Source organism: Motacilla alba, chromosome 7, assembly GCF_015832195.1.
Source record: "Motacilla alba alba isolate MOTALB_02 chromosome 7, Motacilla_alba_V1.0_pri, whole genome shotgun sequence".
In the NCBI taxonomy this organism is placed as follows: domain Eukaryota; kingdom Metazoa; phylum Chordata; class Aves; order Passeriformes; family Motacillidae; genus Motacilla; species Motacilla alba.
This window is the reverse complement of record NC_052022.1, coordinates 10,801,681-10,828,134: the sequence shown is the minus strand read 5'-3', so window position 1 is coordinate 10,828,134 and position 26,454 is coordinate 10,801,681. Positions and strand designations below refer to the sequence as shown.

Genomic DNA, 26,454 nt, shown 5'->3' with positions numbered 1-26,454 from the left:
CTTCTTTAAATGCTGCATGATGTATCACACGGGATGCAAGAGCTGCCTTTTCTTTCTTCACATCCACAGTGGAAGTATTTTCCAGCCTGGTTGGAGTAAGGCACGATCAAAATCAGTTCTGTAATTAAGGAAATGTTGAACCTCTTGTGTGTGTTAGGCAAATGAACTAAAGCTTTTAGCCGAGCAATTAAGTGTTAAGGTTTTACTGTAAGGTGAATGGAAACTAGATAATTTCTCCAGCTAAGCTTCCCTTAATCATTCCATTAGCACGAATTCAGTACAGCGCAGAAGGGAAGCAGCATAGCCTGATGGATAAGATTATTATTATTGTTGAAGAATATTGCAGTAAGAATAAGCAGTAAAGGCCCCAGCTGAGGTTATGGTTATAATTTGATATGAGTTTTACTTCATGACAGTCAAATTCTGCTCTGGAACTGTTGTGATTTAAATAGAGTAAAAGATGCAGTGGGAAAAAAAACTTGTTTGCATAGATCTAGAGCTGAGATGCAGAGAGATTAAATGCTGTGTCTTCCGTGTGGCCAGTGGAAGCTGAACAAGGCACTGCTGTGTGTGTGTGACACGGTGTGGGCACTGGGAAACATGAGCCCTGCTCCACTTTGGAAGGGTGGGTGGGAGAGGGTTGTGCTTAGTGCTTTAATGTGGATGCTGGATTACTTGCATTTTCTGGTCTCATTTCCTACATCTGCTCCCTGTCAGTATGGGTTATTTTAACTTCATGGCTGTCTTCTGTAGGGTATCAAAGTACTGGATTGAGTTTGCAGCATATTCAGAGATATAGGGACAAGAGTGCTCTCAAAGTGGCAATTTGCTGTTTCTCTTGGTAAATTTACATGGAATTGTTATCTGATTATCTGACTTGAGAGCAGACTTTTAAAGGGGAAGGCATCTTAAGTAAAACCTTATTTCTTGATGCTGTCTTCCTTTTTCCATGCAAGGGTACTTGTTAGGAATGTATTGACCCAGTTTCAATAAATCACATGCCTGGCATTTTTTCTTTTGGTTTTGCTGATCAAATCAATGTGATAGCCTATTTAAGGCAGCATGTCTCAAGATTATAAAAAAACGTGATGGCAATTTGCAAAAGCAGGTTGTCTTTGTATTTGTGACTGATGTTTTTGGCTCTGTTTCCCTAGGCATTCTTGCCAGCATTCGTGTACTCATTGAAGGTGTCTCCACTCATAGAAAAAATAAGTGATCACAAGGATTTTAAGAAGCTTCTCAGGACACGGAATAACGTACTGGTGCTCTATTCCAAATCTGGTAAGTCTTTTTTTTTTTTAAATTTTTTCCTTTGATATTACAGCTCTTTGTGCCCAGCAAGGGGTGTACCAAGGGGCTTCTATGTGACTGCAAGGGCTCCTTTGGGACTGGTGTCCATTGCTTTAATTCAGAGGCTCCTGATGTTTCAAGATTGAAGTAATCTTAATTGAGTCTTCTAATTGCTCTGTCACATTGGCAAAAATGTACTTTATTCTGGCTTTGTCTCCAGAACTGGCTCCCTTGTAATAAGAGCTTTCTGGTGTGTTTATCACAGTAGTTTGCAAGTTTTGATTTCCTGGTGACACTGAAAGGCGTAATGAATAGTTACAGTGCTGAAATCAATCCATCTTTGCTTCTGACAGTTTTGAATGTCCCATGGTTGTCTTTCAACTTTAATTAAAAAATATAAAAATAAAAAAGGGCTGTTGTGTAAGATGGAAAATGACTCATTTCACATTATGCCACCTGTCCCCTTGAATCTTTTTGTTAGTTCCTCTGTCATTCAGGCCCACCTTTCTGACTGTTGGCTAACTGTTTGCTCTTCCTTTGCTCTGTTCTGCTCCTGATGTACCTTTTCTCCTTTCTTGCCTTGTTTTTTGGGGGGGGGGTGTTTTGTGTAACACCGTGTAAAATCAAGAAACTAGTTTTAAACTCCATACACAAGTGCAGAATGCTTTTGTGAATGTGGAAGTCATTGGACAGTAAGAAGTAAAATGTGTAGTTAAGATGATTTTCCTTCATCCTGTATTGTTTTTGTTGTTGCTTCCTTCTTCCTGTAGGCAGACAGGACAAGATAATGCCTTGTTTGGGTGTTGGGTCCTCCTTTTCTGACCTTTTCTGTTGCAAAGGTCTTCTGTCAATGGAACACCATGATGGTAGCCTTGCTCTGGGTTCATAGTGTATCAAATTGGAGCAGCATATGGTGACCAATATCCTCCTCCCTCTGCCCCCCTGGTATTAGAGAATTTTGCAGACAAGGATATGCACATGCTGGAGTAATTAACTTTATTTCCTAAAGATATGCTTTTTCTGAAACAGTTAAAATTATATACATGGCTAATTTTTTTATTATAATACTTGTGTTTTGCTATAGTGGGGAACTTTGAGCGCTTGAACGTGGCCCAATGGTTTTGTAGTAACAGGTTCAAAGTAAAAATCATAAAAGAGTTTCTAATGCTTTTTGATTTTTGAAAGGAACACTTTAGATAAAAAGACGTCTGTATTATTCAGCTTCTTAAAGGGAAAATTCTCTTTTTATGCTTAATATTTTAAGTGGTGGTTGCTTTCATTTTCAGCAGCACAACCAGAACACTTCAGCTGTGACACTCATCTAATAAATGTTGCCCTATGGGCATTGTTCAAAAGCCATGTTATGTAGATTTCTTTTTTTCTGTTTTTGTTATTTAATTGGTTGGTTTTAGCAGTCTAAAGCATTGCATGCAGAGCTGACTGTGGAATTAATGTTTCTTCCTGGAACAGTGATCCTTGCACAATTAGAAATATCTTGCCCAACAGTCACCCAGAAAGAGGGGAGGGGAAAAAAGAGACGGGAATTTGAAGGTGTAATTTCAATCCCACATCCCCCAGCTGTGATGAGATGTTGGCTGGCATCTGGTCATACTGCTGGAACAAAGGCTTTACTTCCCAGCTGAGCAGAACTAGTTGTCACTTTCTATTGCAATCAGAAAATTCATTGATTTTGGGAGGTGTCATAATTTGTGGGAGATGTTTAGTTCCCCCTGCCAGCTGGGTGTCCTACTAGGGGTACTCAGCTACTGAGTCTTCTGGGACAAGCTGAAGGCTTATTTTTAAAAGTGTATTTGTCAAACTGTTCCATTCTAAGTACAAAGAATTCCCTTACCTGTCTAAGTCCCTGTATTGGTAAGAGATGGCAATTGCATGTTCTGGGTATTGGGGGTATGAGAGCTTCTGGAGACCTGACATGTGTGTGTTGGTGTCTATGATGGCACAGGCCCAAGAAAAGTCTGTCGAATACAAAGAGGCTGTTTCTGGCTCGGGAGATTGTTGAGGTAAAAATTGTGAAGGTTTAGAGATTATTTGATGGGTTATCCCTACATGCTGCCTCTGCTTGTCTACTCTGACATCTACAGGCCCTCACTTTTCTCAGATGCTGGAGACAAGATACTGGTCTACAGAAGCATTCTGCCTGTCCCAATATTGCCATTCTTACATTCAGTTACTTGAAGTAGTTGTAGAGATCTGGAAGAGGCTCTGGGTTTCTATTTTCTGTTTATTGAGGAAGGAAACAGTTCCTGTTAGATTTTTTTTTGGGAATGGTTACTTATTTGTGCTGCTATATTTTTCTCTCTTCTGTTTATTTTTAATACTGTTTATAAGGCCATTTTGAAATGGTAGTGACTTGCAAAACCTACGCATGTGGCATGGCATTATAAAAATCTCTGCTGGGTATTTATAATACAGCCAGTACTTGGAAGGGCCTTTTCTGGGTACTGCTCATGACTGTTGGTTTGGGTATGTCCCAGGGTTATTATGAGGATAAAGTCTGTTATTTTCTGTGTATGGCTGGGGTAGAATTAGGGAAGCAGAGATGCTGAATGACTTGCCCTTACAGCTGATGAAAGTCCTAAATGAAATTGCTCTAATTAGCAGGCTGTAGTACAAACTGGTTCATGCCCAGCCACGGGGAAGAAGGCAGTGTTGGGATGGAAGCTGTAGGAGAGGACACAGTATAGCTCTGTAAATGCAGCTCAGGGAGTGTGTCTGGAAATAACCAATTTCAGTGTCTTGTTTAATGGGGTAGAGGGGAGGAGCAACCCAGCTTCACCTGCAGCCAGGTTTTCCTTCTAGTTTACAGAAGATTTTACTGATCCCTGTTACACTGGTTTCTTCAAATGAGACAAAATGTTCTTGGCGTGCTTCAGGACATAGAAATGCAACATTGTGTTGTTTTGCGTAGAGTGGTAATGCTGTTGTTAATTCAGTTTTATTATTTAATTTTGTCTTCCAGCCACTGCTGCTGAAAGCTCCCTCAGATTACTGTCCAGTGTGGCCCAGGAGGTGAAAGGACGAGGTACTATAAGCTGGATAGACTGTGGGTACGTGTCGTGCTCTTTTCCTTCTTATTTTCCCTTTCCCCTTTTGGCTTTTATTGCTATCTTAGCTTTTTTGATGGCTCTGAAACTTTTTGCCTTTAAGTGGACCCACATAATTCTGTGTAGTTTCTTCTATAGGGAGCTTATATCTCAGGGGAGGGGAATAATTTTTTTCCTTATGGCTGTTTTTACTTCTCTGACAGCATGTTCTTCAGCCTGAAGCTGAGACCCCAGCTAACACTGCCTTTCATAGGTGACACACAGGGTGCAAGTTTTTTTTCCACAAGCCAGGGGAGGAGGAATCTCACATGTTGTGCCTCAGCTGGAGGGCAGTGCAGTTCTCCTCTGACAGCAAATGTTGTGTGAGCAGTAAGGCTGTTTGCTTGGTTTTGAAGCATCCACCCATTTATGTTTCTCAATAAAATGTGCTTTCTTTTAAAGACGACCTTCTGTGCTGGTATAAGTTCTGGCAATTTTTAATGTGAAGGCAGAGAAACTTGTTTTTGTAAGTGGTTGTGCATGTGGGGAGGAATGAACAGGTTTGTACTTTCTGGTTTGCAGATGTGAAAATCTCGGCTGTGGTTCAACTCAATAACAGTTTGCTTGTGGTTTTAGCTTGTGTATTGTAGTGCCTCTGCCTCTGCAGCTTTGAGAGCTTTGCCTGCAGGTGGCAAGTTCCCCTTCCTGCCCTGCAGAGGAGCAGCTTGCTGCCTACCTGTGCGTTTGGGTGGATTGCCATGGTATGAACAGATTGTACACTGTGCACAAATGTAAGTCAGCTCTGCACATCTTGTGGCTCCCTTAAAATTACACTTTTGAAGCTAACTCTCATCCATCAAACAGTGACCCAGACTAAGTCATTGGTAAATTGGAAGTTAACGTGGGTTTGTGATTATTAACCTGCCCTGCTTCCCCCCTGCCGCCAGGCAGGTATCTCTCCTGTGGAGTCCTCTGCCTCTGCCTTCTGTTTGCATTCTGCTGGGCTCATCCAAGTGCACACACACTTTCATCTCTGCCCGACTGGTGGGGACAGAGTTCCAAGTCATCTGCTGGCAGAAAGCAGGGCTGTTCCTCAGAGGTCAGTGAAGCCTGCACCACTTGCCACCTGCTGAAAAGCCAGTGGATAAATTGTATTGACTCTGACAAGGTCAGGTTATGAGGAAATGAAGGTTATGAGGAAATCTGGCATACCTCTGAAATCCATGAAAACCGTCTTAGTTTCTAACAAAACAGTGATAAGTAATTTTTTGTTGTCAACAGTGAGGGCTAGCAAATAGGATACTGAGCCAGCCTCTTGGCTTCAGTTTCTAATCAGCTTCAGTTTCTGCTTGCTACCTTTTTGTGTCCTTTGTTTTAGGCTACCTCTGTGTGGGGGACTTATTGCTTACTCTGTATGTGTATGTAGTATATACAAATGCTGGATGATGAGGCTGTTCAGCTGGCCCTTCAAAATGCTGCTGTAATACAACTAAACAAGAACTCTGTTCAGGATTTATTTTAGTTCTGGGTTGGAGAAGGAAAGATTCGGTGTTTAAGGCTTCAGTTTGAAATCCAGGGGAGTTTTGGCACTTAGTTCCACAGGTCAGTCTCCACTCCTGAGTTTGTAACTAATGGTGATGGAGAGGGAAATGTATTGTTTGGTTTTGCTGTAAAATAAACTTCAATTAATCAAACTGTAATATACTCTCATTTTCCAAATGTTGATATCTACACCAAACTTTGTTATGGAAGCTACTTGCAAGAAATGTATTGTCAAGTCTCTCCCATGCAGTGCTTTAATACTTTTCATAGGAAGCTTGGTACTTGCAGTGCCTTTCCTCTCACCATGAGGGGGAAATATTGAAAGGTGAGTTAATGTCAGACAGTGAAGCAGCATGGTGAAAGTCATGCTCTAAAGGATTGGGACACCTGAGAATAGATTGGTAGGTTGCCAAAATTTTCTTTGACACCAGTAATACTACAATCAGATTACCACTTCCTGAGTGTCAGGCAGTGACTGGGATGTTGTAACATGGCAATAGGTATAATTCTCTCTTTGAGGGTAAAGCAGAGCTGTGTTTCATGTCTTGTTTGGGAAGAACCTGGAAAAAATAGCTGGGCATTTTTCAGAGATGGACTTCTGTCCCTTCTGTCACTCCTGCTAAGGGATACCATAACAGGGTCTGTGAACTTGCTTCATGGGGCAAGGTGAGCTGGAAGACTGGCTTGTGGTAAAGGAGGTCTTGGTGGATGCAAAAAGAAACCCTGAACAAATATTTTGACCCTAAACCAAGTTTTGTGGTTGATTTGCTTGTTAAGCTTTTGAAGCATTCTAAAATAAATCTAGTAGCGTTGAGGTAACTTTTAAACAATTTTTTTTCGTGAAAGGTTTTTTTCCTTTGCTTATTGCTTTTTAAAAAAATGTATACAGGTGGCTACACCGCAGTGCCCACCTTGCTGCACTGACAATACCAGAGGCTGCAGTAGTGCTGTCTGCCCCAGGTCATGGAGGGCCAGTTGTAGGGCCTGGACAGCTGAGTGCTACCAGAGTGGCTCAAGCCATTCTCCTGCAGCAAATGTGCTGGGAGGCTTATTTGCAAGTCTTCATGCTGAAACAAACAGCACACAGATGCAGGGATATTTACAGCACAGGCTCAATTTGTTTTACAAATACTGACAAGAAATGTCTTGTTTGGCAGCAATATTTAGTGGGGAATTTTGGCTTTGCTCTTCACATCCTGCTGTACTGGGCTTCTTTGCCTTCGGATCCAAGCGTTGGCAGGGCTGGCATACATGCAGAGTTGTGGTTTGTGTCTCTGCTTCCCTGTGGTGATGATAGCAGCCTTTTCTTTCCTCTTTCTTTACTGATGGTGCTTTTTTTTTTTTGTTACTTGTCATTCTCCTTCCCCTCATTTTAAAGAGAAGGCGAGAACATTCTGCTGCATGGACAGAGATCAACGTGGATTGCTGAGTCTCAGCAGCATGTTCTGTATCTCGTGTGGTGGAGGGGGGTGTGCAGGTTTGTGGCTGGAAGCGTGGCATTCCTGAATGCTGGTCTGCATGGAAGCTGTGCTCCTTGGCCTTGGCTTCTGTTGTGTCTGTGGTTTAAGACAGGGATTAGCTTTGAGCTTTCAGTTCCAGGTTGAGTGGTCTCAGGGAGAGAGGGAAGTTAGTTTTTCAGCATGATGTGGGGAAATACTTGGTTTCTGGCTGAGACAGTGTCGAGTAGAGGAGGTTGCCACGTAGTTTGTCATTTGGAGGCCGGGTAGCAGAGATCCTCAGAGCAGAGATGCTGGGGCTTGGGAAGCGTAGGGCTGGAAATGCCATGTGCCTGCCTTTCCTGCACAGCTGAGCTCACTTGTGCCAAGTGCCGTGCTGGAGTGTGACCCCCCTGCATGTAGCGCTGTAGATAAGGTCCTCGACTGGGAGAGCTCAGTCTGTTCCTGCAGGCAGATCCACGCCTCCTCCTAGAGATGAAGGGGCAGCTGGAGAATTGCTCCCAGCATTGAAGTGGTCACTGTTTGCTGCTGTGTGCTGAGATAGCGTATGTGGCTCTGTACATGGTTAAACGTGAAGCTATTTCAATTGTGAATGAAAGACCCAGCAGTGATGTGACAAAAATATGTTTTATTTTAGCCTTTACATGTTTTAATTAGGAAGTCTTTGCTGAGGCGTTTGACGTTGAATGAATGGTGGTGTGAGAGACAAGAGAATACGGAACTAATTATGCCTCATGAGATGATGCATGGTATTGGGGATGGAGCACAACATTGCAGGTTGCTAAATCTTCAGTGTTCCAGAGAGATGGAGCAGGCGCCTTGGGAGCAAGTGTTCTGGGGCTCGTGTCTGGGGACATGCCACATTAATAGGAGCCGGGAGTCACAGCTTCTGTTCCTAACTCTCCTAATGAGTCATTTCTTGTTACTTTGTGCGGTTACAAAAGGTGTATCTGTTTTCCAGGCAACTGGGTAAATATTGCTGGATTCATTAGTCAATGTTTATAAAGAGTGTGGAGAACTGTGAAGAGAAAAACGCTGCAGCAGCATGAATGGGTGCCCTTTAGGGCATTCAGGTGAAATTGGAATGGGCATGTAAGAAAGCAGGAGGTTGGGCTATTTATTGAATCATTTTTTAGTTGTAGGCTGATGGAAATTTGGAAGATTGAAGGGCATCACAGGAAGTTGAAAGCTTTAGAATATCTGCAAAAAAGCACAAAAGGATGTGCTATTTTCTATCTCATAGACTGGCTGCTGCTAACTCTGACAGCAGGTTGGGGTTTGTGCTGCCGAGCCTCTTCATCCCCCAGTCTCCATTTTTTAAGGCCTGGTACAACTGGAGGTAAGCACTGATGTGGTCAAGTAAAAGAGGAGTTTTGTTAAAAATAGAAACTCCTGTCAAATCCTTGTGGTGGCAAGTAAAAGGTACAAAGTGATGTGCCTGGGAACACATAAGATGGAATTACCTTTTGAGTGAAAGACAAAGTTGTTGCTGCTTGTGTTTAAAGCAGATGAAGCTCTAGTCTCAGTTTGTGATGTCCTGAGGTGTGATTTTGAAGAGTAGTCATTACATAGTTATTCTCTAGCCTTCTTAAGTGGGTTTTGTGATAAAGCACAGTGTGGCCAAGGACTGATGTTACTTGGAAAAGTGTAACTAGTTTGGGTGACATGGAAAGGAAGTAAAATGGCTTTGTTGAAGAGAAGAAAATCTGTTTGGGAGGTTATTAAGCACATTATGGTCAGGTGCAGCTTTGAAGAGGTTGAAAGTAGCTCTCTCCATCATGAATATGATTTAGGGAACACTCCTGGGTTTTCCAGTTATTGAATTGTCTCATGTTTTTATTGACTATAACTCCTGCCCAATTGTGGATTGGTATTTTTTTAAAAACACCCATTTCTTTGGCTCTGGGTAATTATTCTCTGCTCAAACTTGCACGGTTCCCTTTACTGTAGGTCCCAAACATAAACAAAGCTGTGTGATTTCCATCTGCTGTCATAGCGCGTGTGCTTGGCTTTAGCACATCAGACTGCTAGGAAGAGGAAATGCCATCTGGTTAAAATGTCTGACTAATTTTTGTTTGGTTTTAATCCCACTTTTTTTGCTTTTGTGTGCTATTCTTTTAGTCCCTTTTGTGTGTCATGAACATCATTCTTGTAGTCCCCATCCCCAATAATTACTTGTTATTGTAGCAGTCCCATGACACTTAGCATAAAGGTGAGACCATCATTTGGCTGGCAAAGCAGTACATTCAAACCTACACAGCTAAACATGCTGCTTCACAAGAGAGCCAAATCTAAAGAGTATTTGTTTTTTCTGGGGTTTTCCCTAATATCCCTGTTTTTCTGTCTTTTTGATGAGGTTTTCCCAAATTTCTAATTTCCTAATGCTTAGATACAGAAAGGCTTTACCTATCCACACAGTCATAAATGAATGTTTTTAATGCCTTGACATAGCAGGGAGAAATTTCAAAATAAGGCTGGCAGTACAGATGATGTTGGAGTAATTTTGCTCTCTAGTTTTTATCTTCATCCTGTAAAGCCACTCAGAAGTAGGATTTATTTAGGAGAATAAGTCTACTCATCTTTCGTACTTGTCGCTGAATTTTAAAGCTGATAGAAAGCTTTGAGATTTCAAATAAAACTGACCAGACCTAATAGAGAGAGAAAAAAGAAAGAAGGAATGCTGCTCTTGCCCTGGTACAGCCCTTTCCATCTAAGCAATTTGTGGCATCTAGGATTTCTGCATTTTCCTACAGTAGCCTTGAAGGTGAAGGGCAGCTCAGGAGAGGATGGCTCACAGTGCCAGCCAGGGGGAGGTAGCAGGGGCTCTGTTTGCAGCTGGTCCAGGGGAGGTAAGGCAGGTGTCCCTCAGGAACACTTTGCAAGTGCGTTATGCTGCCAGTGTGGTCCTTGTGTGAGTGCCATTTAAAAGGGCAAACTGCATTTACAGCATAGATTTTCGATGCCTTCCTCCTGTCTCTGTCATAACCTGTCTGTGTGGTTAATGCTCATTCACATTAAAGCCTTTTTATTTTACTGTAAGAGTGACCATGCAGGAATCTAAAAAGTCTCCTTTTTTAAGTAAGCTCTCAGTTCCTAACTTAAACCCATTCAGTCTGATGTATTGCATTAATTCAGAAACACAGAGCAATTAAATAAATCCACAGTAGTGGTTGGGTGTATGAGCCTGAGCTCATGTTTGTTTCATCCTAAACTTGAATATTACAAAGGTTTTGCCTAAAGTTGCTTATTAACCAAATCTTCAATGTTGCTGCTTTTCAGACCAAAATGAAAACAAGGAAGCTCAGATTTAACATAAAAGAAGTCACATCTGTTTTTCTGCACCCAGTAATTCAATTAAAACATCCTCTAGCATCCATCCTCTCCAGGCCTATGGTGCACCTAAAGGTCATAAATGGGTGTACAAAGGGCTGCAGCATCTGTGTGCCCATGGGTGACATGTTGAAAATCTGCATTTTGGAGTTCTTAGATTCCTATGAACTCAAAGACAGAGTAGAAGTCATCTTGTATCCCAGGTTAGGACAGTGTTCCCCTGTGCCATGTTGTGGGACGAGAGAAGCTGCTGCTTTGCAAATAACTGAGTATTTTGGTGGTTTTACAAGTTCCTACAGAGCCTTTGGTAGCTCTTGTGAATATGCCTACCTTATTGCTGTGCAGGTATGTGGGCTGCCAAGTTCCTCTTGCTAATTTATATTTCCACGGGAAGTACTGTTCATTATAACTTCTTGACTTTCTGCAGGGGCAGGAGCTTATTATTTTTTCCCTTAATTGTTTTAGCTTGACGATATGATGATACGTGTTACCTCTTTGTCTTGGTTTTCCTTCTGCTTTTTGGCTTGCTCTTGCTTGCAGTAAGAATTAATCTCATGGGTTTTAATTTTCAAAAAATACTTCTTTTAAATCTTATTCCTCTAGATCCCTGGCCTCTCTTAATTGACTAATGGGCACAGGGAGTCATTTGTATTGGGTGACAAGTGGTGCTGGGTCTCCACAGCACATGGATTATTCTGTTTGCATTCCTGGCACGTTCCAGGGGAGCATTTGGAGCAGAAGGCTGCAATCATCTGCAAGGTGATTGCAATCCCCCCTTGAAGTGGGGATTTATGCTGCATTCTAGGGGGTAAAATCAGGCCCTAAATTCACATGAGACTCTGTCCCGTTCATGTGCTAATCCTTATATTTAATTCTTTCCAGGAGTACATTTCCTGGTTTTGGCTTTCATGCTCCCCCATCTCTTGAAAGACTCAAGCTTTTCATGTGCCGCACTGTTTGCCTGGCTCATTTGTTCTGTGCTGTGAAAACCTGTTGCTATTGTAACTTGTTCTAGAACAAGATAATTTCCATCAAGAACCCAGAATGGGTGCAAAACATTGGTTTTTTTTTTTTTTTTTCCAAGATAAATCTTGTGTTTAAGCTTCCTGTGCTCATTACTTCTGCATCCGTTTCTCGTGGTCCTTTTCCTATTTTGGTGCCTGCAGGTCCTTAAACCCCACTCAGGAGCAGAGTATCTAAGTGCCTTTCTGCACTGATGGCTGAGTATGGATTTTCTGTTCGAGTAGGTGTAAGCCATTATCATCCAGCTCTTTGGAGAAGTGCAAGCCAGCTTGATGGTTTGAGAAGTGATTTTTTTCCCTAGGATCTTTTTGTTGTTGTTGTTTTTGATTTCAGATTGGTCTCGAGAGAGTGATACAGGAAGGTGTGAGATCATTATAGAATATGAGGAGCCTTACAAATGTGGCATACTGTTAGCAGCAGTAGTTGTGGCACTGCTGACCCAGGATGGGAGGTAGTAGTGAGGATGATGGGGAGGCAGGCAATGCCTGCAGTCTGAGAAGAGGAGAGTTTTGCTAGAATCAATCTGGTTTTGCTTGATCAGTAAAGTACACAAACTGCTATATTGTGAATGGATCCCCACAGTCTTTGTTGGAGGGTGGAGTTGGTAAGAGAGAGTGTAAGTCAAAATCCCATATTGTCCCCAGCGATGGCTAAGGAATTTCCTTTTTTATTTCAAAACCTTGTAGGAGCGCATCCTACTACAAGTGACTGTTAATGACTTCTCTTTCAGATTAGGTTTGCGTGCAAATGTGTTACATACTTTTAGGAGGCTTGAGGAAATTTTTGCTGCTAACACTTCTTTTGCTGCTTTTTTGGGGTCACAAGCTCAATTAGTTGTTTGGCAGGATCTCAACTCCATGCTTTCCCAGGATGTTCATCAGTCTGTTGTCTGGAAAGTGTATTCTATGGAAGGTAGCCAGAGGGTATTGCAAATGCAGTGCATTGTGCTGGGAAACCCTGTTTGATAATTCATTTCTGATAGCTGGACTGAAATTGCAGTTGAACTTCCCTGAAGTTGTAACTGGAGTTCTCTGTGATGGTTTCCACTATAACATGGAAGAATGAAAGCACCTGAACAATAGAGACAAGAATGAGCGAATGTTCTGGTAACAAGATGACAGCTTTGACTGGTGCCTTCCAAAGCTTTTCCAGTGTTGGGATGCTTGCTTTGTAGGCAGCCATGCTTCTGCTTTGCTGTATTCCCTTGCTCTTGGAGCCTGCTCTTTCTCCTTACCTGCTCAGTTTTGTCTGTTCCAGCTGTTGGGACAGTGACAGTGTTTGTACAGTCGTGGATACAACAGAGCCTCCATTGCGTTAGAGTCTACAGGCACAACTGTGATGTAAGGGACTGCTGAAGCATCATTAACATGCATTGTTGAGCCCTGTTTCAGATGGTGAGATGTAGAGATAAAGGAGAAAATCTGTTTAGAAATTGTGAGGTCTGTGGGTTCCATGTGGTTACATCATATGCTGATAGAGGAATGAGATCATTTTTGTGCAGGCACATTTACTGACCTGGTCACTTGAATTGGCTCTTTCAGCATTTTTGTTAATTACTTTTCTTGTGCCTGGAAACCCTTTAGGTATGGGTGAAAAAGAAAGCTGGGTGCACTCTGCATTGAAAAATGTTAAGGGATGCCAGGGCAGTGGTGTGGAAGTGATGTGGCCACACAGCATGTGCACACTGTGCTGCTACGTTGGAAGCTGGAGACACGAATGTTTTGGGATGGCATTTTTGCCATTGCTCAAGAGGGGATTTGACAGTCATTCCAGATCCTTCCTCCCCAGAGATGTGGTTGTGGGGCTGTTTTCCCTAGGAAGCTGCAAAAGATGTTATTTGTGCTCATGAAAGACAATGCTGCTGAGGATGTTTGGTCTTATCATGTTCCTTTGGGGCCTGACTGGACAATGTTTGAATTTGCCCCAAGGAGGGGGTTTTGCTCTTCCACCTCCATGCACTATTTTTCATTTGGGATCCATCCATCTTGGACTTATTTTAGATTTAGAAACTACGTGGACTTAACTGCAGTAAAACTCCTGGGTCTTATTTTGTGTTCCTTCTGTCTAGCTTTTATCCTCTGTTCTTTCTCTCTCCAAATTACCTTGACACATTGCTGCAAAAGCCTTTTTCTGTGTTGCTCCTCCTGCCACTGGGGACTGCCATCAGTATTTCTCCCTGCTTCTTCATCCTTATGGCCATGAGTGTCCAGACCTGTGGGCAGTCCTGGACAGGCAGAGGATCTTGTGCCACTCCTGTGGAATGGCTGTGACATGTCCCCTTCACGAGCTGGCTGCGCTGGTGCTGAGCCAAAGGAGGCCAGATCTCCTTCTGGAGTCCCTTGCCACCCTCCTGCCCTGGTAACAGCTGGCTGCCTGTGCTAAGGGATTATTCATGCATGCTAACGCTGACAAGGGACCCCAGAGGTTTACAGGGAGTGCTCCAGTTGGGCTTCCTGCCAGCTCCATCGTAACCCACAATGACAGAAATGTGTCCTGGTGGAGGAGATGGGGACGGGAACTGAGAGGGGTGAAGCGAGCACACCATCTTTGCAGTGCCCGCTACCTTTGCTGTTATTTATACTTCTTGCTTAGGTCAGCTTGGATTGTTAATTTCGTTTTTCTTTTTACCAAGCGTATATCATATGTCTTCGCTTCTCCAGCAAAAGCACATTTTGAAGCTGTGGCTTGGTTTTGTGGAAGGGGAAGAGTAGAGAACATGCCCGTGGGAGTAGAAGGAAGCTGTGCCATTGTGCCACTTAAGGTTTGACCTTATTACCACATAGACAGCTGCTGCTTAGGTCCTTGTGGTATTGCAAATAGGTTGATGTTTTGGATGATTTTCCAGGGAGATAATGCTGGATTATTGTAGGACTGCCTGCAAGGGTCCCTTTGGCAGTAGCACAGCAGGGACCTGCCAGGCTTCAAATTGCTTTGGACAGAAATGGCAAGAGGCAGCCAAGGATGGCTGCTGGGGACACATTACTGACCTCATCCTCAAGCCAGTCTTTCCTGAGCCTGGTGCCTTTGTCTGGAGTGGCTTGGCCTGGTTGGTAGAGCACTTCTTTTGGAGGTAGTTTATGGCTTCTTAGTTTGTGGTTTGTTGTTTTGTTTTGTTTTGTTCTTTTTATTTCCTGTTTTGGTTGGAGTTTTGTTTGTTTGTTTTGTTTTTTTGGGGTTTTTTGTTTGTTTGCTTGGGGGTTTTTTGTTTGTTTTTTGGCGTGGGTTTTTTTTTTTGTTTTTTTTTACTCTTAGCCATTATAACAAACTCTTACACTGCCTCTTCAAGTGATATAATTAAATTGCAAGAACCGGAGTCCTAATTACTCTCTCCCATGTGAGAGTTGAGGAGCTCATCTTCAGAGAGAGGCTGTTGGCTGAGATTCAAAAGAGACAAATCTCAGAGCAGGCTGCATCTGTGTTGATATTTACTCTTATTAAGAATAATGGTCATTACCAAGTGATATCAGAGCAGGTTGCTCTTTGCAGGTTATTATTGTCTCTCTGTAAGTGAACGCAGAAGGAAAAGCAGAGGGGTCCATCTCTGCCATTTCTGAACATCTCCATTTCTGTTTTTCTGAATAATTGTTAGCATTGCATCTGAGCTGGTGGGTCTGGCATGTGCAAAAATCTGCACTGATGCATGAAAAAATTACTGATACATATTTAGACGCTTCCTATTCTTGGAATCTGCTCCTCTTCTATCCCGTGCATCAGTGCAGATAGCTTGCATAAACAGGCTTAATTCTCAATGCAGTGGTGCAGAGAATCTGCCCACTAAATGGTAGGAGACATACTGGAGCAAACTGCTGCTTTCTTTCCTGTGATAATAGCTGTACATTCAGGCAGCTGTGTGAATCCCTGCAAATGGAGAAATCCTGAAAGCAGGGCACACTTAGATCCAGTGAAATAGCTATTCTTATCTTACTTTTTTTTTTTTTTTAATAGAAACTCATGCAAACAGAAAATGAATTGCTAGGATTTGAAGTGGTAGGAGTTGCTAGTTGCATACCCACAGGTATAGATCAGTAATAATGCTTTGTAGCTTTTTTCCACTACAAACCTTTCAGAATATTAGTATCCATTCAGATCTCTAAATGACATGTAAGGGAAAATTACACTTTCTTCCCCACATGGTTAGTTGTTTCACCAAATAGGTGGTAGAATAGGCACAGGATTCTCTTGATACCCAGTTTAGTCCTCTGCTTATACCAGAACAATTGTCTGCACCCAATCTTGGGGTTTCACAGACCCTGTTGCTGAGGTTTCAGCATTACACTTGTTCACATCAAGCACCTGACATTTGTCTTGGCAAAGCTCAGATAGCCACAGATACACCTGCACGCTGGAAACATTGGGGAGTGTCTAGAAGAGCATTTACAAATGTTGACTGTTGTGTGAGCTGACTGCAGTTAACTGCCTGGCACTCAGCTGCAGCAGGGCCACAAGACCTTCTCTGTGCCTCTGAATCTGTACAGGGTAAGACAAAAGGGTGATCTGAAACTGGTGTCTTCTCTGGAGATTCCTTGACCTTCGAGTCATTTAGGTTTAGACCATTGGAGAACAGCAGGGGGGAGACGACAGAATGTTTCTGACCCATGGGTTTGACGTTGCTGCAGGCTTTTTGAATGAACTCCATGTGGCAAACGTGGTGTTTTGGCATAACTCTAAATCCAGGGCTCCATAGTCTACTTCTGTTACAAGGAGACGTGTTCACATTATTCAGTTCTCAAGCTCAGATCTTCAGCTTACCAGAGAGGCAAAGAAAGTGTTTATGGGTTACAGTGATGTGAAGATGCAAAACTGACATGAATTCAGTAAGACTCTTCAGATAAATACGCTTCTGTTCAATTGAGATTACAAGTGCTCCTTCCTGGCATGGTAGTTGTGTGCTTTGTTAGTTCCTTAAAATGCTCATTTCTATCTTCACCATAGTATTCTGATTTTGCTGCATGTGTCCATAGCACATTCCTCCTTATTTCCAGAAGTATTTGGGAAGTTTCTACTAAGGTGCATTCTCACTTGTAGCTCACTGTGAACTTCGTGTTTGTTTTCTTCACATTTGTAGAAAGGCAGCTGGAGAAGATTGGGAGAATTAGCACCAGTGCTGGCAGCACACTTAATTTGGTGGGGCTCTCGCAAGCCTTGCATCTTGTTGTCTCTAATCAGTTTAAACTTGATGGGTTTTCAGTGTTTTCATTTTCTAAATTGATTTATCTGCGTAAAAGGTACAAGTTGTCCTCTGCTGGGAACAAGTTTCTGAGCTGTTTAATCTTGCTGTTTGTCAATGCAGAGAGCAGCCTTGTCAATGTGAATCATCCTCTTTTCTGTTTTACTCATCTCCCCAGATCTTTGACCAACTTCTTATTCACTTCAGCTTGAGGTCTCCTTATGGCTTCCCTCCTGCACGGTTCAGGAGAGCTGCTAGGCCATGAAGACCCTTGACCTGCCCACTGAAACAAATGTATTTACAGTTCTCTCCCACGACCCTTCCCTTGTCTCTTCTTCAAGCCTAATCTAGTGCTGGAAGCAATTCAGTCTCGTTCAATTTGAAGACCCCCTCCAGCAAGTCTGTCTGCTGATACCCCCCTCCTCCCTTAAGAGCTGGTTTTGCCTCTGCTTTCCAGGTGTGGCTCCAGGACACATCTTTCGTACCTAGAATTAATGGGGTTGCTGGGCTAGGGGCTCCACAATTTTAACTGTTTTTTGTTTTCTGCAGGACCTTTTTAAGGCTAAACGCTTATGATTTGGACTTGGACATACCATGAACATGGGCTTTTTTTGGCTTTCTGTTATCTTCTGCTAAATGTAAAAGCTGACCTGCTCTTTCCTTTTGAATCTTTTAACAAACAGTGCTCTTTGACCACCACCCTAACAGTAGCATGGTCTTACTCAAATTTGGCTTGTTAAATTTTATGTTAATCTCATGGACAGAAGATCTGCTGAGGTCCTTGGACATGCTGAAATGAGCTGCTTCTCTGCTGGTTAGGGCTTGGCTTTGGAATGCCAATTTAACACAGTTCACTGTGTCCTGACCAAGCAAACAGAGAAATTAAATTGACTAATGGAGCTTTTCACAATGCTTGTCCCACAAACTTAGCTAAACAGCTTCCAAATTACTGCTAGTTTGGATTAATTGCTGATGATTGCTGACCACAGCAATGAGTTCTCAGGACTGAATGCATTTGATTTTCTTTTTTGGTAACCTTTCTTCCAATATGTGTTTTTTGCAGTGATACTGAAAGCCGAAAATTATGCAAGAAGATGAAGGTAGATCCTAATTCAAAGGAGAAGGGAGTGGATTTACTCCATTATAAGTGAGTGCTGGGCTGGGATTTGTAGTTCATAGTTGTTGATGCCCCCATTAAGAGTATTTATTCTTCTTTCAGCCCCATGCTGCTGCAGCATTAAGATGACTAATTTTTTATCCTATGAAATTAATTGCTGTTTCTTCAGTTTGCAGGCATGTGTTATGACAGAAGTTGAGTTAAATTTATTCTGCTGTTGAACAGAGAACACTAAAAGCACAAGTGGGGCCAGGGAGAGATGTCCAGGGAACTGAAACTGCCCAGTGCATGGGGCTGATGCCTGAGATTTGAGTTCTCTTGCTTTCTGTCACTTGCCTGCTGGCAAGTTGCTTCACCTCTCTCTGCCTTTCTGACTTGAGATAGTCCTTCATACTGTGAGTGGAGAGAGGCAAGTGTTCTGAAACAGCAAGATATTTTTCTTCCTGAAAATAATAGGAGTGGGAGTACTGTTAGGTGCACCAAGCAGCTGCATCTCCATCTCCAAAGATCATGCCTTAGTAAATAATCTTGTTAAAGTGTCAGGGAGGAAATTGTTTACTGGGAAACTGTTTTCTTTACACGGGTTTGCACCCTCCCTTTTTCCTTCCTCTCGTTCCTCCCAACCCCACTCCCCCTTAAGCTACTGTACTGTAAACTCTACTTAGTTCTGTGGCTTCAGCAGGATGATGTTATTCTGGTTAGTGAGAAGTCAGGAAGAGCAGCTGTATGAATTCCAGTAATGTTACTGTAAGTTAACACAATTTCCCACTCCTCATTTAACAGGGACGGTGCATTTCATACTGCATATAACAGAGCGGTCACGTTGAAGGTAAATTCAAATATTCCATTATTATTCTTTTGGTTTTGCTAGATGGGGATGAGGCATTTGTGGATTAAAAACTGGTTTTGATATTTTTTCATGCTGAAGGCATGAAAGGGAGGGGATTAATCTTCATAAGCAGTGGTCAGAATTGCCTAAAGGTTTTTGTGTGCATACATGCCGGTCAACCACAGATCCAGGAAAATTGTTTATTGTTTAAAAGATTCACCCCATGTTGAACTGGAAGGTAAATTGTAAGTTAGTTTACACGTTAGTAACAAATAAGGATTTTCTTGCCTTAATTACAAGGTGCTCTTTGTGGGAGTATAACTAAAAGTATTAGCTGATACTGTGTTTTGATAAGGAGTTCTCTGAGGTTCTTAGATTGTATGTTTATAAACTTTAAAGAGAGCTGAGTGGCCTTATCTTTTATCAGATTATAGAACCACAGTTCCTATGAAAGTGCTTTGAGTGCATCAGATATAAAATGACCTTTCTTCTTTTCTGGCAAATCTTGACATAAAGCAAAGGAAAGCAACATTCTGTGGGCAAGGGAAGAGAGAAGATATGAGGCATGATGTGAATTTGTAGATCCAGATGATTGTGGGAAGGGTGGACTGAAAGTACAGTAAGCAGGCCAGAAGTGTGCAACTTTCCTTTGCAAAGCCTTGCTGAAGCCCTGGGAGTATCCTGACATGAGGAGCCTGGCAATGACTTGGCTTCCAGAAATCACTTCTGTCCACCTCTGATGCCCAGTTCCTGTTTCTCTTCCTCTTCCAGCAAACCTGGGCTCTGCACAGTCATTGGTCTTTCGAAGGCTTAGTGACATCACCCCAGGTTGATACAATTCCATGTACTTCCCTTTTCTGGCTTGTTCAGGGCATTGCCCTGGGATGGAGGAAAGCCTGTGGGAGATGCTCTGTGACCCTGAGTCTGCCAGAGTGGCTGTTCCTGAGTGCACTTGCTCTGGACCTTGCTTTTACAGCCAGAGTTGGAGAGTATCTGACGGGAGACTGTCTTGGAAGTGTGCAGTCTTCGCTTGAGGCTGTGGTGCAGGATTTGTCTGAGGTGGGAAGGGTAGGGCTGTGTATCTTCCCATGTATCTCCTGCAGCAGAAATCTTGCCTGGCATTAGGAAGGGCAATGTTAACTACCCAGCCCAGTCAGCAGCTGCCTAAACCAGCTTCTGTGCTTAGTGAGGAATTGCAGCTGCAGATTGGTTTTTTCCCTTCGTGGTGAGTGATGGGTTGAGGGAGACTTGCTGGTTGCCTAAATTTGGGTGATTTGAACAATATATGATGCATCTCTCCTGCCCTCCATAAAGTGCTGCAACCAGGAGTCAGTGCTGTGACTCTTCTTTACAGATCAGAGGAAGTGGAAAGCACCTGCAGTGCTCCAGGGAGCTTTGGGCTGAGAGGCAATCATAGCACAACAGGAACCAGATCGTTTATTCCTTCAGCTGTTTTGTGATGAGCATTTCACCCTTCCCTTTTGCCCTGCCTGCTGGGAAGAAGAAAGCAGCATCCCATGGACAGGGGTGTGGGATTCCATTAGAGGTGGAAGAGAGATTTTGAAGCTTCCTCACTCTAGGGGCTGGACTCTTTCTCAATTAAACTGCCCCTGTGAAACCAGCCACTAATTATTTACAGGCTGGGCAGTGGATCAGGTCTGGGCAGTGATCAAATAATTCAGTTGTTTGCTTGTTCTGCTGCTCACAGTTGCCTGGATATTTTCTGTATTTCTCCCTCTGTTCCACTTCTCCCTGTTTTCTTCTGTTAGGCCAGTGACCTTTGTTTCTCTCTCTCAGCTGTGTTTGTCAGGAGTCTCCCAGTACATACAAACAGAGAGCAGCAGAGCAGTACAGTTACAGAGGGTATCATACTCATTTTATGGACAGGTGGACACACCGAAGAACAGGGAGATTAAAGGATTTGTTTCACATCATTCAGCAAACTAGTGGCAATAAAACTCGGATCTTCTTTCCAGACATCCAGTAGACATATTAATATATGTATGACATTTTGGAGAAAGATGGACACAGCTCTGAAGAACTGTAAAAGGATTCTTCTGGAGTGATCAGCAATTTCATAGATGTGGCTGATCCAGCTGGTAGTGTACTCAGGTTTTTAGAAAAGCTTTTAATTTTTTAAAGTAACTAAATCCTTACGTAATTAGCAGAGATGCCCTTGTGGTTTCACTGTTAGAAAAATGAGGAGTAAAGGATACGTCAGTGTTCACAGCAGGAGGAACTGACTTGTCAGTCAGAAGCTCTTGCTGCTGAGAGCTATGTTAAGATCTGAGCAGTTTGGGGTATCTAGGAAAGGGAGATGGAAGGCAAGAGAACAAAATTCAGTGATGCAAAATTATTAGGAATAAGTTAAAAAATGTATTTCCAATTCTTTGCAGAAGGGCTTAGGTTCTCAGAATGCTAAAAAGGACAGCTGGAGGAAATTCCAAGAGAATTTTATATTTCTGTAATTGTAAGTAGCTTTAAAAGGGGAGCAATTACTTTTTTTTCTCCAAATTTGAGGGCAAACAGTGGCATTTTTGGATGGTTGATTTGAAACAAATAACTGCAGTGTTAAAAAAAAAGTTGGAACTTGTAGCTACACATTGTGAAAGCCAAGAACTTAGGAATCTGAAAAACAGTTTTAGATAGTCATAACAGATAGATCCATTGGTAGTTAGTTAGAAAGCACAGAGGTCCATATACAGCTGGTGCAGAGTCCATACACTTAATTTCTTTTTGCCAGAAATTGAGAGCGTGTGCCAGTGTAAGCTATATAAGAACCATAAGTACTAGTCTATCTTCTCCTCGAGTAGCTGTAGTCATCTGCTGTTGAAGACCTAAGCTTCAACAAGGTCAGTCATTGATCTTACCTGGAATTGCTGTTCACATGATGCTTTAGCCACACAATGTCTAATTCTCAAGAGAGCCACAATGCCAGTATCCAGGCTATGTTTATTACATGGTGAAGCCTTTTCTGGAGTATAAACTACAGGGGGAGTTTTACCCTTCTTCTAAAATGGAGAGAACTCACTGAAGTACAAATCTGCTTAGTACTAGCAAGGGGAATAGACTAACTCAATAAATTGGTCCTGCTCTAAACCCTGAATCCTTTTCAAGTTGGCTGTTGTAAGGAGTGTATGTGTGAAATTGAGGCAGGTCTAGCTATTAGCATCCTTGCTGCATGATACTTCAAAGGAGTGAAAAGCACAAGGAAGTGTTTGTGTGTATTTTCTTTCCAGTTAAAACCTAGGTCCATGTATATGATTATAGATCAGCTTTCCTGTTAAAACTTGCTTGTTTTTAGCAGCATGTGCTGGATGAAGCATGTCCTGTACTCTGCTGAACGGAGGTTTAAGGGTTCAAAGCTTGCACAGCTGGTTACAGCCCATGGTACTTCTGTCTGTGCCATGGGGTCAAAACAGGTCCTGACCGTAGCACGGCAGGACTGGAGCAGAGCTGGTTCTGCAACACCAGGGGTGCTGTGCCCTGGACCTTGCTGTGGCCTCTAACACAGCAGCCTGGGGACCACTGTTTTTCTGTGATTAGAGAATGCTGTGGTTTGTTAGGGTGTTGTTCTTCCCTATTTAAAGCAAGAGAGGAAGTTCTCTTTGCTGCATGAAGAATTGAGGGCAAGGTAACGTACTGCCTGCTCCTGCCAGAAGACATTACACATCTAATTTTTTTCTGTCTTGGCTGAGAGGGAGAGGCTGGATGAATTAAATCTCTTTAATCCCCCATCCTCTAACCACATCTGTTTCTACATGACTGAATTTGGCATGCAGGAATTCTTGAAACTAGCAGAGTCAATTACACTCATTAGCTGTTCAAAATGTTCACCCCTCTCTCCTCCTCTCCAGTGTGTAGTTGAGGTCTGTGCATGCTGAGGGTGAGCAGAACCTGAAGCAGCTGTCCTAAAGGTAGAACATCTCTGCTGTTTTGTCCTCATCTTTCCTTTCCCCATGTATTATTAGTCTTAGGATGTCATTTGGGATGTTAATGCCTCTAAGTCTACAGCTCTTCACATTGTAACTCCATTGTAAATTACTTGATTTTATATATTTTTTTCCTAACTATCTCCTTTCCCTGATAATGCTGCTGTCAAACAAATTTCTTCTGGAGCTGTTTGTCATCCTCACCCGTTAGATCCTTTTTACTCTGTACATTAAGTGTTTTGGTTGCTGTCTGGTGACTGATACATGCTGCCTCTTGTGATAAGACAAATCTTTTCAATATTAGCTGTGCAAGCAGACAGAAACATAAATGCAATAAATGGATCCTGCTGTTAGCTCTGAATCCTCCCAAGCCTTACAGTACCAACTGAGAGGCAGAAAAATGAGCTAAACTCTCCTCTCTGTTGGTAAGTTGTTGGGATGTTGTACCACAGCAGCCCCACCAAAGGCAGACAGGCAGCAAAAATGTCTCTGAGACTGTTCCAGCAATGGGACATGTCACCAGGTGTGCTGCCAGCCTGCTCCTGAGAAAGGCTCTTAGATTAGTAGTCTTGGTGTGTGTTAGTATAGCTGCTGTGGCAGCTTCATCCACTCACACTCACGCTGAAGGAAGCTCCTCAGGGACCTCACTATGTTACTGGTGTGGCAGAGATCCTGTATGGGAATGGACACAAACCTACAAGCAATGCCATAGAGAAAGCAGTGGGGCATTCTGAGTGGTGAGTGAACATGGAATACCAGGTGTTTTGTTTCCTAGAGCACAGACATCTGAGGATAAAAGTGATCAAGCCTGTGTTTGCACGTTCAGCTGGAAACAGGGAGTACTGAGACTGCCAGAATCCATGGAGAGTATCTCATTGATTTAGGAGGGCTGAAGTTTTCTTCAGGCTAGGGTTGAAGTCAGAGCTATCAGAGTATATTTCCTTATGGTAAAGACAGTATATCTGTGGTCTGCTGAAAGGGATTTTTGGTTGCATGTCAGTCAGGTAAAGCAGTTACAAAGTGTGTGTGCAGGTGTACTCGGTTTGTTGAATGTGGGAGCTGCAGAATCCTAGGGTTTTGTATTTCCCACTTCTCCTGTCACATTTGTTTCTTATTCTCATACTTGAAATTGCATTCAATGGATTTTTAGGTAGGTGGGTCGCACAGGGAACTGTTGGTGGATTATTCTTCCTTTGACCAAATGAGCAGTTTGATCTGTAAGTGTGTTCATTTGCTTTTGCTCACAGCAAGTATCAGTGTGCCCTCCAGCTAGTCCTGTTACTCAGATACTGTGAAGGGCATGGGAGCCTGACCTCTGCATAAAGAAAAGCTTTCCTGCTAACCCAGGGACTCTCTGTGGAAGGTCTAGTACCATTGAAAGAGCTCTCTGAAGGATCCTTGAAGCTAATCTCTGTGTGCTGGTCCACTTCCACTCTGTTTTCCCCAGTTTTATAGTGGGAGTGGGAACTGCTAAGTTGGAATACCAGTTATGATGAAGGTACACACCCACAGATCACTTGGTTCTGCATTAGGAGATTTGTGCTAATCTGCATTAGAGCAGATGAAAATATGAGCAGAAAAGCAAAGGCACTAATTGGATGGGGTTTACATCACAGCATGGATTTGAGATTGGATGTATCATGATTTCCATTCGTGTTTCTCTAAAAGATTTCCCCCCCTGTTTATTACAGTCTATGGTGGCCTTTCTCAAGGATCCAGAAGGTGCTCCACTGTGGGAGGAAGATCCTGAAGCCAAAGATATTGTGCATGTTGACAGTGAAAAGGTACATTAGCTGGATGGATGTTCTGTTGTTTTATAAATATATGGGATGGAGTGTGTATGTTTGTATTATCTCTTAGTGAAAATGCCATTATTTTGTTTCTTTGGGAGGGAAGTTTAAAGCACCCACCCTGTTTGAAGTGATTTGACAAATATTGTGGGTTGTGATGGCTGTGAAGTCTTGTGCTTCCTGCCCTGCTCTGCCCTGCATGTGGTCATGACCTCAGTCTGCCAGCTACACAGCAAGTGTCAGAGCTTGTGGATGGTGTGGGGGCACAGCCCTCTTTGTCTCAGGGAACTGGAGCAGCTTGCAAGGTGCACTGCAGAATGCAAGCAGGAGGTAAAATGCTGCTCTTCAAACTGCAGGTTGTCATTAAACCTTGGCTTCCCTCATGTGCCTGAGGTTAGGAAGTGAGAAGCAGGAGGAAAGGGGATCCAGATCTTGAGGGATTTAACTTGGTACAGGAACTGTCCTCTCAGTGTTAAGTGGGAAAGCAGCAAATGTGATGAAACTACCTTAAAAACCAGTGCCACCACAGTTACTCATTATGTTTTTTCTAATATAATCAGCTTGGTCTTTTATATTAGTTTTCTAGTCTATAGATTTTTTAAACTTTAATTGATTGGACTCTAGCTGGTATTTTGTAAAGGGATTTTTCAATTTTCTGGCATTCATTTTTAATATTAGAAATGGTTATTCTGACATTCAGTTTTTGTAGGAAGATTAATTTTTAATGTTCACCCTCTGTACTCTATTACAAGGCTTCCAGGGGTTGCATTCAATTTGAAAACTTCATCTAGTTTTTCTGTCATGCTGGTACTGAAAAATCCTTTTCACATGGCATCTCATAGGTTTGGCAAGGTTTCATAGTGTGAAAAGTGAACTTGTTTTGTTATTATTGAGTCTGACTTTCTGAATTGCAATATGGATTTTGGATTTTGGATGTGTCAGCGAAGAAAGAGTTTCCAGGTAGAGATTCTGCAGTGAGACTGAACTAAACCATGGAACTTCCACATATTAACAGTGGAGATACTGGTCTAGGATGTTCAGCAGATAGCTGAATGTGTAATAAATTTTGTCAATTTTTTTCAAGTTAAAATTGAGCAAGGAAAAAAAAATTGAGTCCTGTCTGTTAGGAAAGATGAGCCCTTTGCCCTCAGATATATGAATATATATATTAGTATTTTGAGTTGTAGTACGGTGTCATTGAGTATATGTGTGTGGTTTTTTTTTTTCCTTTGGTTCATTCACTAGGAATTGAGAAGGCTTTTGAAGAAGGAAGACAAGCCCCTACTGATGATGTTCTATGCCCCTTGTAAGTAGCCCAGCATGTCCTGTCACCTCTTTCCCCCCTCTCCACGAGAGATGTTCATGTCCGACTAGAAGCTTCACCTGTGCTTCACTAATAATACCATCTTGTGCCATCTTTCTCATTCAGCTCCTTGTGTTGTTCTGCCTGTTTGTCCTCAGTTTTTCCCTGGTTGTCCATCACTTGTATCCCAGTCTTGTCTCTTTCTCTTGTGATGATTGTTCTTGCTCAATGTTCTTTTAAGCAGCCGCTTTCTACAATTTTGTTACCTGTTGTCCTTTCTAGATTTGTGCTGCACAGAACAGAAACGCTGTGTGCTGCAGGCAGAGGGACAGTGCAGCTGTCAGGAGCAGGACTATTGCTCCTGCTCCATCCCAGAGGCACCCTGAATGTTCCTGCCTACATGGGCAGGGATAACTCAAATGCAAGTGGGGTTTCAGGAAGAGGAGAGCACATTGGAGTCTCTCTGTTTCTTTTTGTGACCTTGACCTTGCATTGCTGCTATCTTGTCTTGTCATTGCATTGGCTACTTGTTCCTTAATGTTGCAGACTTACAGCTGCCTTTTTGTGTTTCCTGGTGACTGCTGTGTGAGAGGCTTTCCAGCTCTTCTAAGCAAGATTCTGTTGCACTTG

The 26,454-nt window shown here is 42.6% G+C and overlaps 1 protein-coding gene across 1 annotated transcript in view; it reads left to right on the top strand.

The window, feature by feature from the left end:
- Nucleotides 1-26,454, top strand: part of PDIA5 (protein disulfide isomerase family A member 5) — a 97,891-nt gene that overhangs the window by 10,493 nt on the left and 60,944 nt on the right. The window contains exons 2-7 of the mRNA XM_038142278.1: nt 1,155-1,281; nt 4,271-4,358; nt 17,917-18,000; nt 18,754-18,799; nt 24,423-24,515; nt 25,767-25,827. Coding sequence (XP_037998206.1) covers nt 1,155-1,281; nt 4,271-4,358; nt 17,917-18,000; nt 18,754-18,799; nt 24,423-24,515; nt 25,767-25,827 — 499 coding nt within the window. The remainder of the gene's footprint in view (nt 1-1,154; nt 1,282-4,270; nt 4,359-17,916; nt 18,001-18,753; nt 18,800-24,422; nt 24,516-25,766; nt 25,828-26,454) is intronic.